This window comes from Trichinella spiralis, assembly GCF_000181795.1.
Source record: "Trichinella spiralis strain ISS 195 chromosome Unknown Scfld4, whole genome shotgun sequence".
NCBI lineage: Eukaryota > Metazoa > Nematoda > Enoplea > Trichinellida > Trichinellidae > Trichinella > Trichinella spiralis.
The window spans coordinates 2,604,437-2,616,900 of NW_003526943.1; the positions used below are offsets into that span (position 1 = coordinate 2,604,437).

General features: G+C 32.3%; 5 protein-coding genes across 5 annotated transcripts; 3 read left to right on the forward strand and 2 right to left on the reverse strand.

Moving 5' to 3' along the window:
• Positions 1 to 2,077: 2,077 nt before the first annotated feature.
• On the reverse strand, positions 2,078 to 2,979 carry Tsp_00649 (abhydrolase domain-containing protein FAM108C1). Its single transcript, XM_003376407.1, has 3 exons — positions 2,905 to 2,979; positions 2,465 to 2,745; positions 2,078 to 2,297 (listed from the first exon to the last, which is right to left on the reverse strand). Exons 1-3 carry the CDS (start codon positions 2,977 to 2,979, stop codon positions 2,078 to 2,080), a joined length of 576 nt encoding a protein of 191 aa, XP_003376455.1.
• A 2,739-nt stretch (positions 2,980 to 5,718) lies between these two features.
• Positions 5,719 to 7,771, forward strand: Tsp_00648 (putative PWWP domain protein). Its single transcript, XM_003376408.1, has 5 exons — positions 5,719 to 5,856; positions 6,125 to 6,277; positions 6,497 to 6,607; positions 6,755 to 6,847; positions 7,277 to 7,771. Exons 1-5 carry the CDS (start codon positions 5,719 to 5,721, stop codon positions 7,769 to 7,771), a joined length of 990 nt encoding a protein of 329 aa, XP_003376456.1.
• Positions 7,772 to 8,173: 402 nt separating this feature from the next.
• On the forward strand, positions 8,174 to 9,688 carry Tsp_00647 (hypothetical protein). The gene is made up of 5 exons (XM_003376409.1): positions 8,174 to 8,239; positions 8,283 to 8,319; positions 8,405 to 8,817; positions 8,888 to 9,482; positions 9,651 to 9,688. The coding sequence occupies exons 1-5, from the start codon at positions 8,174 to 8,176 to the stop codon at positions 9,686 to 9,688; spliced, it is 1,149 nt and encodes a 382-aa protein (XP_003376457.1).
• A 1,365-nt stretch (positions 9,689 to 11,053) lies between these two features.
• Positions 11,054 to 11,491, reverse strand: Tsp_00646 (conserved hypothetical protein). The gene is made up of 2 exons (XM_003376410.1): positions 11,365 to 11,491; positions 11,054 to 11,325 (listed from the first exon to the last, which is right to left on the reverse strand). Exons 1-2 carry the CDS (start codon positions 11,489 to 11,491, stop codon positions 11,054 to 11,056), a joined length of 399 nt encoding a protein of 132 aa, XP_003376458.1.
• Positions 11,492 to 11,511: 20 nt separating this feature from the next.
• Tsp_00645 (putative polyketide synthase, type I) lies at positions 11,512 to 11,983 on the forward strand. The gene is made up of 3 exons (XM_003376411.1): positions 11,512 to 11,665; positions 11,703 to 11,782; positions 11,819 to 11,983. The coding sequence occupies exons 1-3, from the start codon at positions 11,512 to 11,514 to the stop codon at positions 11,981 to 11,983; spliced, it is 399 nt and encodes a 132-aa protein (XP_003376459.1).
• The last annotated feature ends 481 nt before the right edge of the window (positions 11,984 to 12,464 follow it).

Genomic DNA, 12,464 nt, shown 5'->3' on the forward strand with positions numbered 1-12,464 from the left:
AATCAATAGCGTTGGACGGTGGAACAGCTGTATATTAGAAAGACTGCAGAAAAAGTGCATCATGTTTTGTTAAAAGTAAAATTTTAAGTTAAAAGTGTTTTAGTGCTATTTTGCTAAGCTGATCAACGCAAGATGAAAAGCATATCAGTAAGCAAATAAGTAACTGTTTGGAAAAACCGCATAACCGCATTTTGCATACATGTACTAAGAAGCTTTTGTATGCATATGATAATTTTTTTGTTAGCTAGTCGAAATTTACTGAATTCAATTTATCGATCGTATTTATTGAGACAGCCCTTCATCTGATGATGAAATACGAAATCATTGGACATTGCAGCACTTTTACGCAGATCAGGCATGAGCGTACAATAATGTCAGCAAAATTATGAAAAAGAAATCAATTTTTAATTGAAATTTTATAACTCGGGGCAAATGTTTGCTTGCGAATACAAGATGAAATCCTCTAAAGACTTCTAACCGGGATTTTTCAAATGCAAGCTGGCATGTCCATTTTGTTGTTTCAATACTGGAGTAGTTCGTAAAACTCGACATGGCTTTTACCCTCTTTACTGTCAATTGACTGCGCCAACCTTCCAATTGATTATTATTTCTAATATTTACATTATATACATTACAAAATGGTAATGTTTTACTGGTCATCTATTCCTGCCAAAATATATGAAATATACATTATAGTTTATCGATGGCGCCTGCTTTAATATTACTAACTAATAGTTGACAAACTCTTTTCATCATATGATTTTGCTTATATTTTTGACCTCATACCTTCACATCTTGTGTTGAGAGCAACTTCTGCTTGAGATGGATCCGCCACGGTAAAATGATTTCTAAATTCCCTCCTAAGTGGTGTTACTGCTGCAATGTAATTCAAAAATACATGATGTTGAGTTACAGTAGGACAGCAATTTCATTTGCATTGCAATTGAAATATTGAAATGATCATAATTTTATGTTTGAAAAAAATTTCTGCTCAGAATGTGAAGATAGACTCAAAACAATTTTGATTTTCAAAGTACTTCAAAAATCGAAAATTATCAGTGGTCCATTATTAATTTAATCATTAACAAAAGTTATTTTTATTAATATTTAGAGCAGTGGTTCGCGACCCACATTTTGAGAACCATTGGTTTAGAGCTTCACTTTATTTCAAAAGTTCAAAATTTTCACTGATTTTGTCTTATCAGAATTGTAATGTATTCTATGCTATGTATTTGCCAATGACGTATTTTCTAATTCACATTTCCATGCTTAAGCACGACACAAGTAATTTTTACCCAATTTAAAAAAATGCAAAACAATGAATAGACAGACTATTCTATGGATTCATGGATTTGAAATTTTATGTATAATAAATTCTTTTTAAAATGCTTTTTAAAACTTGAAACTGTTTCATTTTATTCTTTCTTTAACCAATTCCTAAATCATATGCATAATTTTGTATACTTTCAAAAGTCGTAGCCTACAAATTATTATTTCATTGTTTTTCTCTTCATGAAAGTAATCCTACATAAGTACATAGATTTATAAAAGTTACGCTATCGTTGATGACTGCAATATAAATCGACATTCTCATTATCCACATTAAGATGTTCTAAAAACTGACATTAGCAATGATAGTAGAATTGGTTGACAATATTATTTATCAATTTTGCAACATCTCTTGCACTTTGACAGACAGCAGAAGCAGTTTCTGGAAATGTTGAAAGAAACAAATACAGCAGCTTAGATATTTTAGGTATTTGAAAAATGTCTTCCATTGTGAGATCATTATGATGCAGCTCCACGGCAGTCAAGATGAGTTGGTAGAAAACATAAACTACTGCATTCAATAAAAATATTTCATATCTATTTTGTAAAAAAGCAGTTAAGCTTATTTTATACTTATAAATATTTCATTTATTTTATATTTTGATGACTTATTTAATTAATTACTTAACAATTCAGATCTATTGCTAGCGATAATCGATATCTTGTCATCGGATTGGAAAATCCATAAAGAGGTATTACGTAAAAACTATTCACCATTGGCCTAGCGTGAGCAAAAAAAGGTTGCTTTCTATTTGAGACGACGAGGATTTAATGGAGGTAAACTTCCATCTTGTTGAGAGAGGAAATAGTGACCGCATAGCCAAATGCTGCCAGTGACAACTGCTTTAACTGATCTGGATCTTGGATACCGTTCAGACAATTTCACTACGTGTTTCAATGCCCTAATGTCATCCTTTCCGAAATGGACAATCAACGTTTGATGGTGAACTTTTTGTATTTTAGAAATACTAGAAAGAAAATAAATAGAAGATTGCGTTATTAAAAGTAGAATTTTCAGTTGAAATTATTCTGCTTGCTCACTTGTTAAATTGATCACAGAACAGGCCTTTTTTTTAATTAGGGAACACACAGCGATAATCAGACAAAATACTGCTTTGCAAAATCACACAATTACAGTTCACCCGTGGGTAAAAACTGTACAGAAGGTACTGTTCCAAGTGATTGTCCCCAGATGATGATCCTCTGGTCATCTATTCCCAATTTATTACTCATAAAATTGTATACTAATTGGATAGATCGATAGTGGTGTTTTTCAGATAATTTTCCCGTGCTGAACCCATATGATGGATAATCGTATGAAATCACGTCCAAGCTTAATATGTCAGCAATTTTGTACAGTGTTGATGAAAGTAATCCTACATAAGTACACAGATTTTCAAGGTCAACAACATTATCCTGAAAGAAATTTTTTAAATTAAATTCTTGCAAATTTTATTGTAAAAACAACAAAATATTTATGTGAGAATACAAGATGACCCTCTGTGAAGGCTGTTGGAGAGGATTTTTGACGTGCACACACGCTACGTCTGTTTCTTCTTTCAAAAAATAACAAACTGACTGTGACAGTATCTTATTTGGGTCAAAACCATCCAAAGTCCAAAACTTCATCAAAGCTGGACAAATGTTCATCCTGCACACTTATATTTCATTTTGACCTCTCATTTGTTCAAAATTGTACAGATTTGGCTTTGGTGGACTAAAAAACTTACTTTTTTTCATTATCGTTGTTATTATTCTGAACTTTAATCTTCAAAATAAAATTTCCCTTACTTGTAAGCAATTTTCCTAATAGCAATATTCAGAAATGGTGGACAAATGCAGTGTAGCTGTGCCAAGAATTCTTCAAACCAGACCATGAAATTATTCCTTTTTCTTCTATATCTGTCTCTCTCACGCCAGCAGATTTTACACAGTTCTTTTAAATTCAATTTTTCTAATCATTCTGCAGGCATTTTGGCTAAAGTCCCGTGATCGTTGAAGCTCATTTTCAAGCGCAGTTGAAATGCTTCGCTTTACTGTAAAAATAACAGATGAAAATCAGTTGACATTATCCGTTCAGCAATCTGCTTATTAAACTAAGCGAAATTTTCAAACAAAGCGTTTTAAATCAAATGGAAAGAATACCGTATTTTAATATGCAAATTAAAACATTAAACTGAAACATTAGTTTTGTTATTTTAATAACAGTAGTCCTTTGAATAGATAATACATATTTCCTTTATCATAAACATTTCCTTTGTCATAAACAATTATGACATTTCAAATTGTAAAATGATCATATTTGTGTTTCTTACTGTTTTTTCATTGTATTTTCTTCAACTTAGAAAACTTGTGTTTAAGTTCTATGAAAATTTAAATTCAGCATTAATAAATTTTAAATTAGCAAGTCAAGTATGACTATTAAACTGAATGGGTAATATGAGTTCCATAACATTTATTATATGTAAAGTCAAAAATAAAAGTTGAATTAAAGACGATGAATATTTGCACCAATTTGACTGTTCTTTTGATTTCTGACTATTTGCTTTTCCCAGCACTGTGATCTAAAATTGCTGCAAATTTCTTTCCATACCTTTTATTGAAGAAAAAAGATCAAAACGGAAAATGCCTATTAGAACAACCGCTCATTACTGTATCAAAACTAGCCTGATTAATGTGCTTCGGCCTGATACTGCTTCGGCATAGCTTGAAGCATTTTCAAAGAATCACATATCATAATATAAGAGCCTTCATGTTAGACGCTAATCGTGTTGACAAATATCTATTTCTGTGTTATCATGCTTTGTATCATGCAGCTGAGATGTAGCAGTAAAAACTCTTCAATTCTTTACCGCACAGCGCACACACAAACAAACCCAAAAATGTGGACAGCAGCAGATTACAAATTAAAGCATATCAGTTTTCAAATGCAAAATACATTCCTTTATTGGTAAGCAGTATCGATAGAGCAGCATCTATTTAAATTCAGTAAAATTTAATCAATTGAATTTATGATTTTTGAGGAATAATTTCCCGTAAATTATATTTGAAGTAGTTTTGTTCTTTCTTTTCATTTACGTTTAAAATCATTATGTGTTTTTTACATCATGACTACATAAATTAATGCGTATATTTTTAGCAATAAAATAACCGTAAAACATTTTCAAAATATTATTATGTAATTTTTGAAACACAAGTTTTCAAAACTCTTTGAACTTCTTCGGCAATTTACTAGTGTTAAAAAACAATGAAGATGGCAAAGATACCAACAGTAATAAAAATTATGTAAATTTGACTCAAGTATTACAAATACTATGAATCACATTTTAAAATAATGAGAAAGTAAAATTTTCTTTTCACATCTTGAAAAGATTGCTCACTCCAGATTCATACGCTTTTACTATATTAAAAAAACAAATTTGAAAAACAAAGTTAAATAAACGGTTAAATTACACAAATTTTTAACAGTATTGTTGAAAATTAGTTGCTATTTTTGGAATGATAATTGGCATGTTTATGTGAAATTACTTTTCTGCAACATTAGTAACGCTGTGAAGTGCAGAATGCTGGATGTAAAATTTTAATAAATTGAAAAGAAAGATAAAAAGTAAATCGTAAATTTAAAAAGAAGACACTGATACTTGTGCTATGTATGTCAGTTAAGGGATAAGCTTGAAGTGTTAAAACTCTTTAGCACACAAAACGTGGTGAACGATGAACATGAAATAAACAAGCTGTTCAAAGAAAAAACGACAGTACATTTTTACAATCGCCATATTCTCGCTGCAAAAGAGTGATAAAATTTGATTGTCCCAGTTTTGTTAATTTTATAAAAATCAATTATCAAATTATAAAAATGAATTATTATTTTGACAAAAAATTATTGTTTTAAGTAAAGTATTTCAAACAGTGGTATTCAGCATTCAATTAATGCTTGATTATTAATGTTGGTCTGTATATGATGATTTCACATTCTGTAAAAATATCGAATATAAATAAATAAATTAATTTGTTTATTTATTGTTATTTATTATTTTTTTCATTGTAATGTTATTATTTTCATTACTATAACTTCCTTTATTTTACTTACTGTAATTTACAAATGTTACTTTAGAAATTTATTTTCATTATTGAAGCGGTATTTATTAATGTTAGTTGAACAAAATGTCTGTTTGAATTGGATTTATCTACACTTTTACAGTAAACATGCGTGTTAATGAAATGCGCATTTATTAATTTTATATTAATTTACGTGAAATAGCAATTTATCACTACGATATGGTATTTCCTTTTTATTGTTTTTGATATTTTGTATTTTTTCGTATTTTGATGATAAGATGTTGGTTTTAACACATGATTGTATGTATGTTATCTGTTTCAGATTGTGCGATGTCTGTAGAACATTCGAAACAAGAGAAGCGCGCTAAGTTAACTACACCTCCAGTAAATCAAATGATCAGTTTGTTTTGCGATAATCTTGCATGCTTGTGCAAAGGCGCAGTGTTTGCATTTATTGATTTGTTTTCAGTTTTATTGTTCATAAATTAAATTTTGTTTATTTTTATGTTCATTTTCGACAGTTGCATATTTGTTGTGCTATTTGTATTGTGATTATTTTCACGTGTTCCTGTGAAAATTTTCCTATTCCTCCTACCTAGTGCTTATTTAATTTTTACAGATAATTTTTTGTATTAATATTTGTATAGTGTCTTTACAATTTAGATTTGTATTTATATTCATATCAGTTTAATCTATTTTATTATTAATGTTTCATCATATTTGAACTCTTTTTTAGAAAACGAATTATTGTTGGCATTGCCATAAAGTTGAAGCTGGCGACGGAATGCGTTGTAAATTCTGTCCCCGTTACTATCACAGTGAATGTTTGGCAGAGCAAGGGGATGATGGAAAATACATAAGAAGTTATTGGATGTGTCCCGTTTGTCATGTAAGCATATTTATTTTGCTTGAAAACTGAGCAAATTTGGTTTCGATTTGTTTGTTGAACATACGATAATTGCTGTTGTGAAATGGCGTGGGTAAAGTATGTGAAGGCAAAAAAAAGATTTTTCTTAATCTAAAAGAAAGACTCAAGCATTGAGTTTATATTTTATTTAATGTATCATTTTGAGATGCAGTAACTTTTGTTTTCAAAATTGAAATTTAGATTGAAGTGATTGATGAAGATGTCAAAAGCCACGGCGCAATAGAGAATTACAACGTAGATCGTCGCATTGCTATTTTGAAGAACTTGTGCGACTTTGTTGCCCATGAAACGGTAAATTTTTTATTTTCATCGAATGCTTGTCTTGGTTTTGTTCTCATTTCAAATAAAGCGCACTACAAGATTCATTTATTTGAATATTTGAATAAATGCTATTTATTTTTTCATTTCATTTCATTTGCTTCATCATATTTTGTCCAGTATAAACGAATAAGCGAAGGGCGACCAGAGGAAGGTGATCCTTTTCATTCGGTTGTTGCGGTGCACTCATTTTGTGCCGATTCACTTAAAGAGGTGAGTGAGATTTCATTGTATTTCAATTTTTATTTGTTAAATAAATAAACATTGTATTATTTTTTCAGGCAATATCTGCCGGTGATATAAGAACTTACAAAAAGTTGCAGAACGAATTTTTGTGGTTGTTGCATAATTCCATCTCAATTTCTGGTGTAGAGGGGAATAAATTTTTGCCCAAACTTGAAGAGATTGTGAAAAAATGTGACAATGAGGTGAACAGTTGTTGATAATTTTTGTGTAAATTATATTAAATGGAGAATATGTCTTTTGTTTATCAGATCATCGAAGCAATGTCCTGTGAAAACTGTTACTACAACAACAAGTGTTTGTCACGTCCAGACTGCATTTCAGTTTGTGTATGATGTTCGTTTATTTTGCATTCATCGTTCGTTAAAAATTGATTGTATGCATGGTTGTTGCTTTTAGGAATTTCCGCATACTCTTGTTTGGGCATTGGTCGAGGGATACTGCTTTTGGCCTGCGAAAGCGTTGAAATTGCAAAACAATGCAACCGAAGTGATGCTGCTCTTTTTCGGCAGTCACGAATATGCCAGTGTTCCGATGGAGAATTGCTATTTGCTCAGCTTGGAACCGCCGTGGCGAATTGAAGATCGCAGAAATCAGAAAGCTTTGAAAGTAGCTTTGGACGAGATGCAGCGCCACGTTGAAGAATTGCACAAGAACAAGCTGGATTTCCGGTATGCTTCGAAAGGTGTCCATTTCAAGTCGTTCAATTTGTACAGTTGGCTTGAGCCAGAGGTTCTGTTGCCGGTGCTTTTCGAACGACTGGATACTTTTGAAGAGTACGACAAGTATCCGGACATTGCTGAACTGAGAGATGCGATGTTGTCGGTTGCTGAAGAATTGGAAAAGGCAAAAGTCGACGAAGACCAGCCCGGGTGCTCCGGAACTTCAAATTGAGCATCATTTTTGGCAGTAATTATTTTCAAAAATAAAAGTGCATTATTTATATAAAAAATCAGTTCCATTTCAATTATTATTAGGAATTGTGAAATTATCTCATTTCAGAAAACAAAAATTTATTCCGTTTGTTTTCTATTTGAATAAAATGACAATAACCTTTGTTGGAAATGGAAAAAAAGTCACATATCGTGACGTATTTCCGTCCATTTATTTGAAAGGGTGAAAAAAGCATGCATATTTCATGGCAAATGTTTGCTATTTTTTAGCTCTTTGCAAATATTGCATACGAACAATTCACGCAATTTGTATTCGGCGTTCGTAAAGTGCATAATACTTGCTTTAATTAGATACTGCCCACTTTTGCAGCATTGGTGAACAGTTTCAGCAAGAAGAATAGTAATGAAATTCGGTGATTCATCAAGCAAATGTCGTTCACGGCCGTTGTGTGATTGGTCAATTTTCCGCGTTGCCATTCAGCTGCACATTTAAAGCTTGCTCGTATTTTCAGCTATTCAAAACGGTGGTTCTAATCGCTTCGTGGTATCGTACATTTTCTGTCGTCTTTTTGATTCAGCTTTTCAAGCAGCATGAATTCAAAAAAATATTTTTTTCTTTTTTCACAACTGCTAGTTTTTCTGGCCACGTCGACAATTTTCGCTTCAGCCGATGAAACCGACGCTGAAGAACAATTTGAAAAACTACAGTTTAGTTTCGATAATCTGGGCAATTTATCAGAAACCCACAAGACGATCTACAACAAAGATCATTTGCTTTTGTTTGAAGAGCATATTGACTACAGTTCTGAGTTCGATCACTATCGCAGTTCCATACTGTCAGGCACTTATGTGATCGACGTCGATTTGAATACACTGACCGCCAGAAAGATACAATACTCTATTCCGTCACAAAATATTTTAACGGAGGAAAAGATATTTGTTTACAAAAATGACGTATTCATGGTCGTATATAAAATAATTTGGCTTTTCCAATATCTCTTTCTGTACAAATGGTTAAATGAAAGTTGGGTGACAATGAACTTCCAAGTAAGAAATCGATTTGAATCCTGGATTTATTTATGTTATTTATATTTTTATGCTTTTTTTTATATTAAAGACTGATAATACTGAATTCATGATTTACCACTACCGTATTGAAGTTCACATTACTCAGTCTGATTCAGATACTGTAATTTTTACAACTTCACTTCTTGGAGGAAATACAGTTATTTTTTCAAAGTTTACTGAAAAAGATGAAGACTTCAGTTACATGGTCACTCATTTATATGCAATTCATGAACTACCCCTCCCATCTTCGCACGTGCTCTTCACTGGTTTGAAAGGTGAAAATTTGTCCTCAATAATGGAAATGGACCACGGAACCTACCATTGGGTGCCTGATAAGATTATCGAAGTGAATCCAAATAATGAGAGTTTTGTTCAAATCGACATCCAAGGAAAAGTTCCGAATTGGGACTTCAGCGGACCAAAGCATGTATTTCAGAGCAAGGATAAATTGTTGCTCGCGGATGGCAGTGAATTAATCAACATTGTTCAATATAATCAAACCAGAGATATTTGGATTTTAAATCTCTCCCATTACTCATATACGCAACTTCCTCTTCAATTGCCAGAAGAGGCCATGTCTTATAAAATGTGTGCTGCGTTTGATGTTGAAAAAAGTATATATTATGTTATCGATGTCGATTCAGGTATTTATAGAGTTAATTTGACACGTTGGCTGGCATAAGTGGCGCATGCATAGTATTTGCATCATCTTATTACAGTTATAATAATAATTACTATTTCAGTATTAAGTGATTCATTATTTTTCAATTTGTTTGTATGAATGTAATAAAATTACCATAATCAATTTTCAGTATTGCTCATGTCGTACGTTAAACTCAACAGATTTTGAAAACTATTTTTTTCAACAATATAATGCTGATTGATTAACGTGCAAAATACGCTTTTCTCTGAACAAAGCAAAAAAACCATTGAATAGAATTTAAACATGAAAAGCTCTTGCTTACTTGCAATGCAACAAATTCACACAACAAACACATCTGTTGACGCAAATTCAACTTGCAAATGCTTTGCAGCTGCACCTTTCGTTCAAATACACACTTCTGGGAAATGAAAGTTTGCATTCTATGCGAATTTATTTGAATTGCAAAAGCGAAATGTATCTCATTGTTTCGATTTCGTTTTTTGTTAAAATTTAGTAGAATGGTGACTTTTTTAAGTGAAAACATTCATAAGCAGAAATGATTCACTGCTTTTCAGTGAAAAAACAAAATCAATCGAACAAATTTATTGCCAGTTGTACGATGCATGTATTGATAAAAATAATAATATCAGAAAGCTGACCATTAAAAAGGAAGCAAAATTTGACAAATAGCACGCATTACAATGATAACCAGCAAAAATTTAGGTTCGCGACAACGAATAAAATTCGTTGCAACTACAACCAATGAAATTTAGCCAACTTGAAAACCAATGAAACTTAAAACGAAACAGAGTTCGACGTAAAATTTGCAACCAATGAAATTTCGATGCGTCATGCTTTTTAATGTCAAAATCGAATCTACACCATATATATGTATATATATATATATATATATATATTATTGATTATTATTGAAACGCGAAGAAGTGATTTTTATTTTTCACTAGTTAACCGCAGCAACAACAACAGTAAAGAACAGCCAACAACAACAATATAAAACAAGAGTGAACGGCATTAACAAAGTGGAAATAACGAAAAAGGAAAAAACGAGATTGAATGTTAACTTCCGGGTGTAATGTTAGAATAGTGAATAATCTGTTTGAAAAATCTGGAATGCTGTAGCAACACTTCCAATTTCCGGCTTACAAATCGCACTAATGCTAACGATACGAGTTAGCTCGCAATTTCATTTAATTTTACGCATGATTAAACGCATATGCCTTTGTCAAACATTGTTAGCTTTCTTCGTCACATAACATATATTGGTAAAGGCTATTTTAATACAAAGGAAAAATGCACAATTGACAAATTGTTCACAGTTGCAGCTTTCCAGCTAAACCAAGGAGTGACAACTACTAAATTGTTAGCATCTAATTAATTTCTTGATTTTACTGGGAGTGTTCTATTTAAATCTTTCTTGTTTGCAATCCAAGAATTTTACTTTAATATTTTCAAAGTTTCTTTCATTACGAAACAAACATCCATATATATTTTTTATACATGTTGAAGAGGTTTGCTGTTTGTATGAAAAATCCTGTTTGACGTTCATACATTTCATATAAAATACAGTCCAACTTGATTAAGTGCACATTGGATAATTGCACAAGATTTCTCACAAAATATTAGATATGGTCGTGAATCTGAAATTTTTTGCTTGCCGAAATTCTGACCTGGAAACGGGCTGTATTTTTCATATATATCAATACCAGTATTACTAATACTAGAAGAAACGAGATATACATCTGAATCAGGAAGCAAAGTCCTATTGGGCATAAAGCTAGACATAACTGACTGAGCTAGACAAGTAAACCGGAATAGTGGAAAAGCTAAGAAAATTCAAGACTGCTAATTCTAGTATCCCTTACTGCTGTGATTAGCGTTAACTTCCTTTTGCAAAAGTGATTTAAAATGGAATTCAAAATTCTGAAATTCATTTTCGGTTGGTCTTACGTTTGCATTCAGTGTTTTGCGTTCCAGAGTTATTCGAATCATTTTCTATTCTGTTCCTTGTTATGGCTGATGTCCCTGAGTTACATCTTGTAACAAATCGTTGCGGTGGTATGACCCTTGTGCATGAAGGCAGAGCATATAAATTAAAACGTGCCGACAAACACAAATATTGGAGGTGTTCAAAAGTATGCGCTGAATGTACAGCATGTGTTCCTAGTTATTAACAATTACTTTATTTTGGTTTAGGATAAAGAAGGCTGCGGGAGTGCGGTGTGGACAGATTTAGAAGTTCCGGCTGGGATCGATCAAAAAGATCACGTTGAAACCTGCCGGGTAGATGAGCACCTAGCCTATAAAATGGAGAAGTAGGCACTTTTGAAAAAACGAAGTGCCGAAAAAACGAAACTCATCCCCGCCGTATATGACGAAGAAGTTTCTGCCGCATCCGCTGAGCCTTCTACATCTGGCCAGTTCCCAGTTTTCAAGCGGGTGCGAGCCACAATGTACAAAAATCAGTTCGTCATGATCTGGTAATACCATATCAATTTAAGACGACAAAGTCTGGGAAAGACTTTTTTATTGTGGCAGAGTGCATCGAAATATATACTGGTTTTGCGATGAGTTCTAACATTAGACTGCTGGCAACCATAAAAACTTGGGGTGCGGATGGTACATTCAAGGTTGTACTTCAATACTTACTGCTTTTTAGCATCTATGCCATTGTGGCGAGTAAGCTGGTGCCAGTAGTCTGTTGCAATGTACGGGTAATAATATTAGCAAATAAGAGTTTATTTTTCAAGCTTTAATAAACAAAGCGGCTGCCCTTAGAGTCAATCTTTATCCACAAATAATAATTTGTAATTTTGAAATCGCCCTGATACCACTTTGTTAATGTCGTTCACTGATATGTTGTTTTCTATTGTTGTTGTTGTTGTTGGCTGTTCTTTACTGTTGTTGTTGCTGCTGTTGGCTAGTGAAAAATAAAAATCACTGTTTAACTTATTTTTTGTATTGT

Coding starts and splice junctions, on each gene's coding strand:
- Tsp_00649 (XM_003376407.1), bottom strand. CDS start 2,979: ATGAACATTTGTCCAGCTTTGATGAAGTTTTGGACTTTGGATGGTTTT. Junction 2,746..2,904: donor ATAAGATACTGTCACAGTCA/GTTTGTTATTTT, acceptor AATTTCTTTCAG/GATAATGTTGTTGACCTTGA. Junction 2,298..2,464: donor TTTTTACCCACGGGTGAACT/GTAATTGTGTGA, acceptor TTTTCTTTCTAG/TATTTCTAAAATACAAAAAG.
- Tsp_00648 (XM_003376408.1), top strand. CDS start 5,719: ATGTCTGTAGAACATTCGAAACAAGAGAAGCGCGCTAAGTTAACTACA. Junction 6,278..6,496: donor GGATGTGTCCCGTTTGTCAT/GTAAGCATATTT, acceptor ATTGAAATTTAG/ATTGAAGTGATTGATGAAGA. Junction 6,848..7,276: donor GTGCCGATTCACTTAAAGAG/GTGAGTGAGATT, acceptor TGTTGCTTTTAG/GAATTTCCGCATACTCTTGT.
- Tsp_00647 (XM_003376409.1), top strand. CDS start 8,174: ATGAAATTCGGTGATTCATCAAGCAAATGTCGTTCACGGCCGTTGTGT. Junction 8,320..8,404: donor TCTAATCGCTTCGTGGTATC/GTACATTTTCTG, acceptor CACAACTGCTAG/TTTTTCTGGCCACGTCGACA. Junction 8,818..8,887: donor GGGTGACAATGAACTTCCAA/GTAAGAAATCGA, acceptor TTTATATTAAAG/ACTGATAATACTGAATTCAT.
- Tsp_00646 (XM_003376410.1), bottom strand. CDS start 11,491: ATGATTCGAATAACTCTGGAACGCAAAACACTGAATGCAAACGTAAGA. Junction 11,326..11,364: donor AGTTAACGCTAATCACAGCA/GTAAGGGATACT, acceptor GAATTTTCTTAG/CTTTTCCACTATTCCGGTTT.
- Tsp_00645 (XM_003376411.1), top strand. CDS start 11,512: ATGGCTGATGTCCCTGAGTTACATCTTGTAACAAATCGTTGCGGTGGT. Junction 11,666..11,702: donor ATGTACAGCATGTGTTCCTA/GTTATTAACAAT, acceptor TTTAGGATAAAG/AAGGCTGCGGGAGTGCGGTG. Junction 11,783..11,818: donor ATCACGTTGAAACCTGCCGG/GTAGATGAGCAC, acceptor ATGGAGAAGTAG/GCACTTTTGAAAAAACGAAG.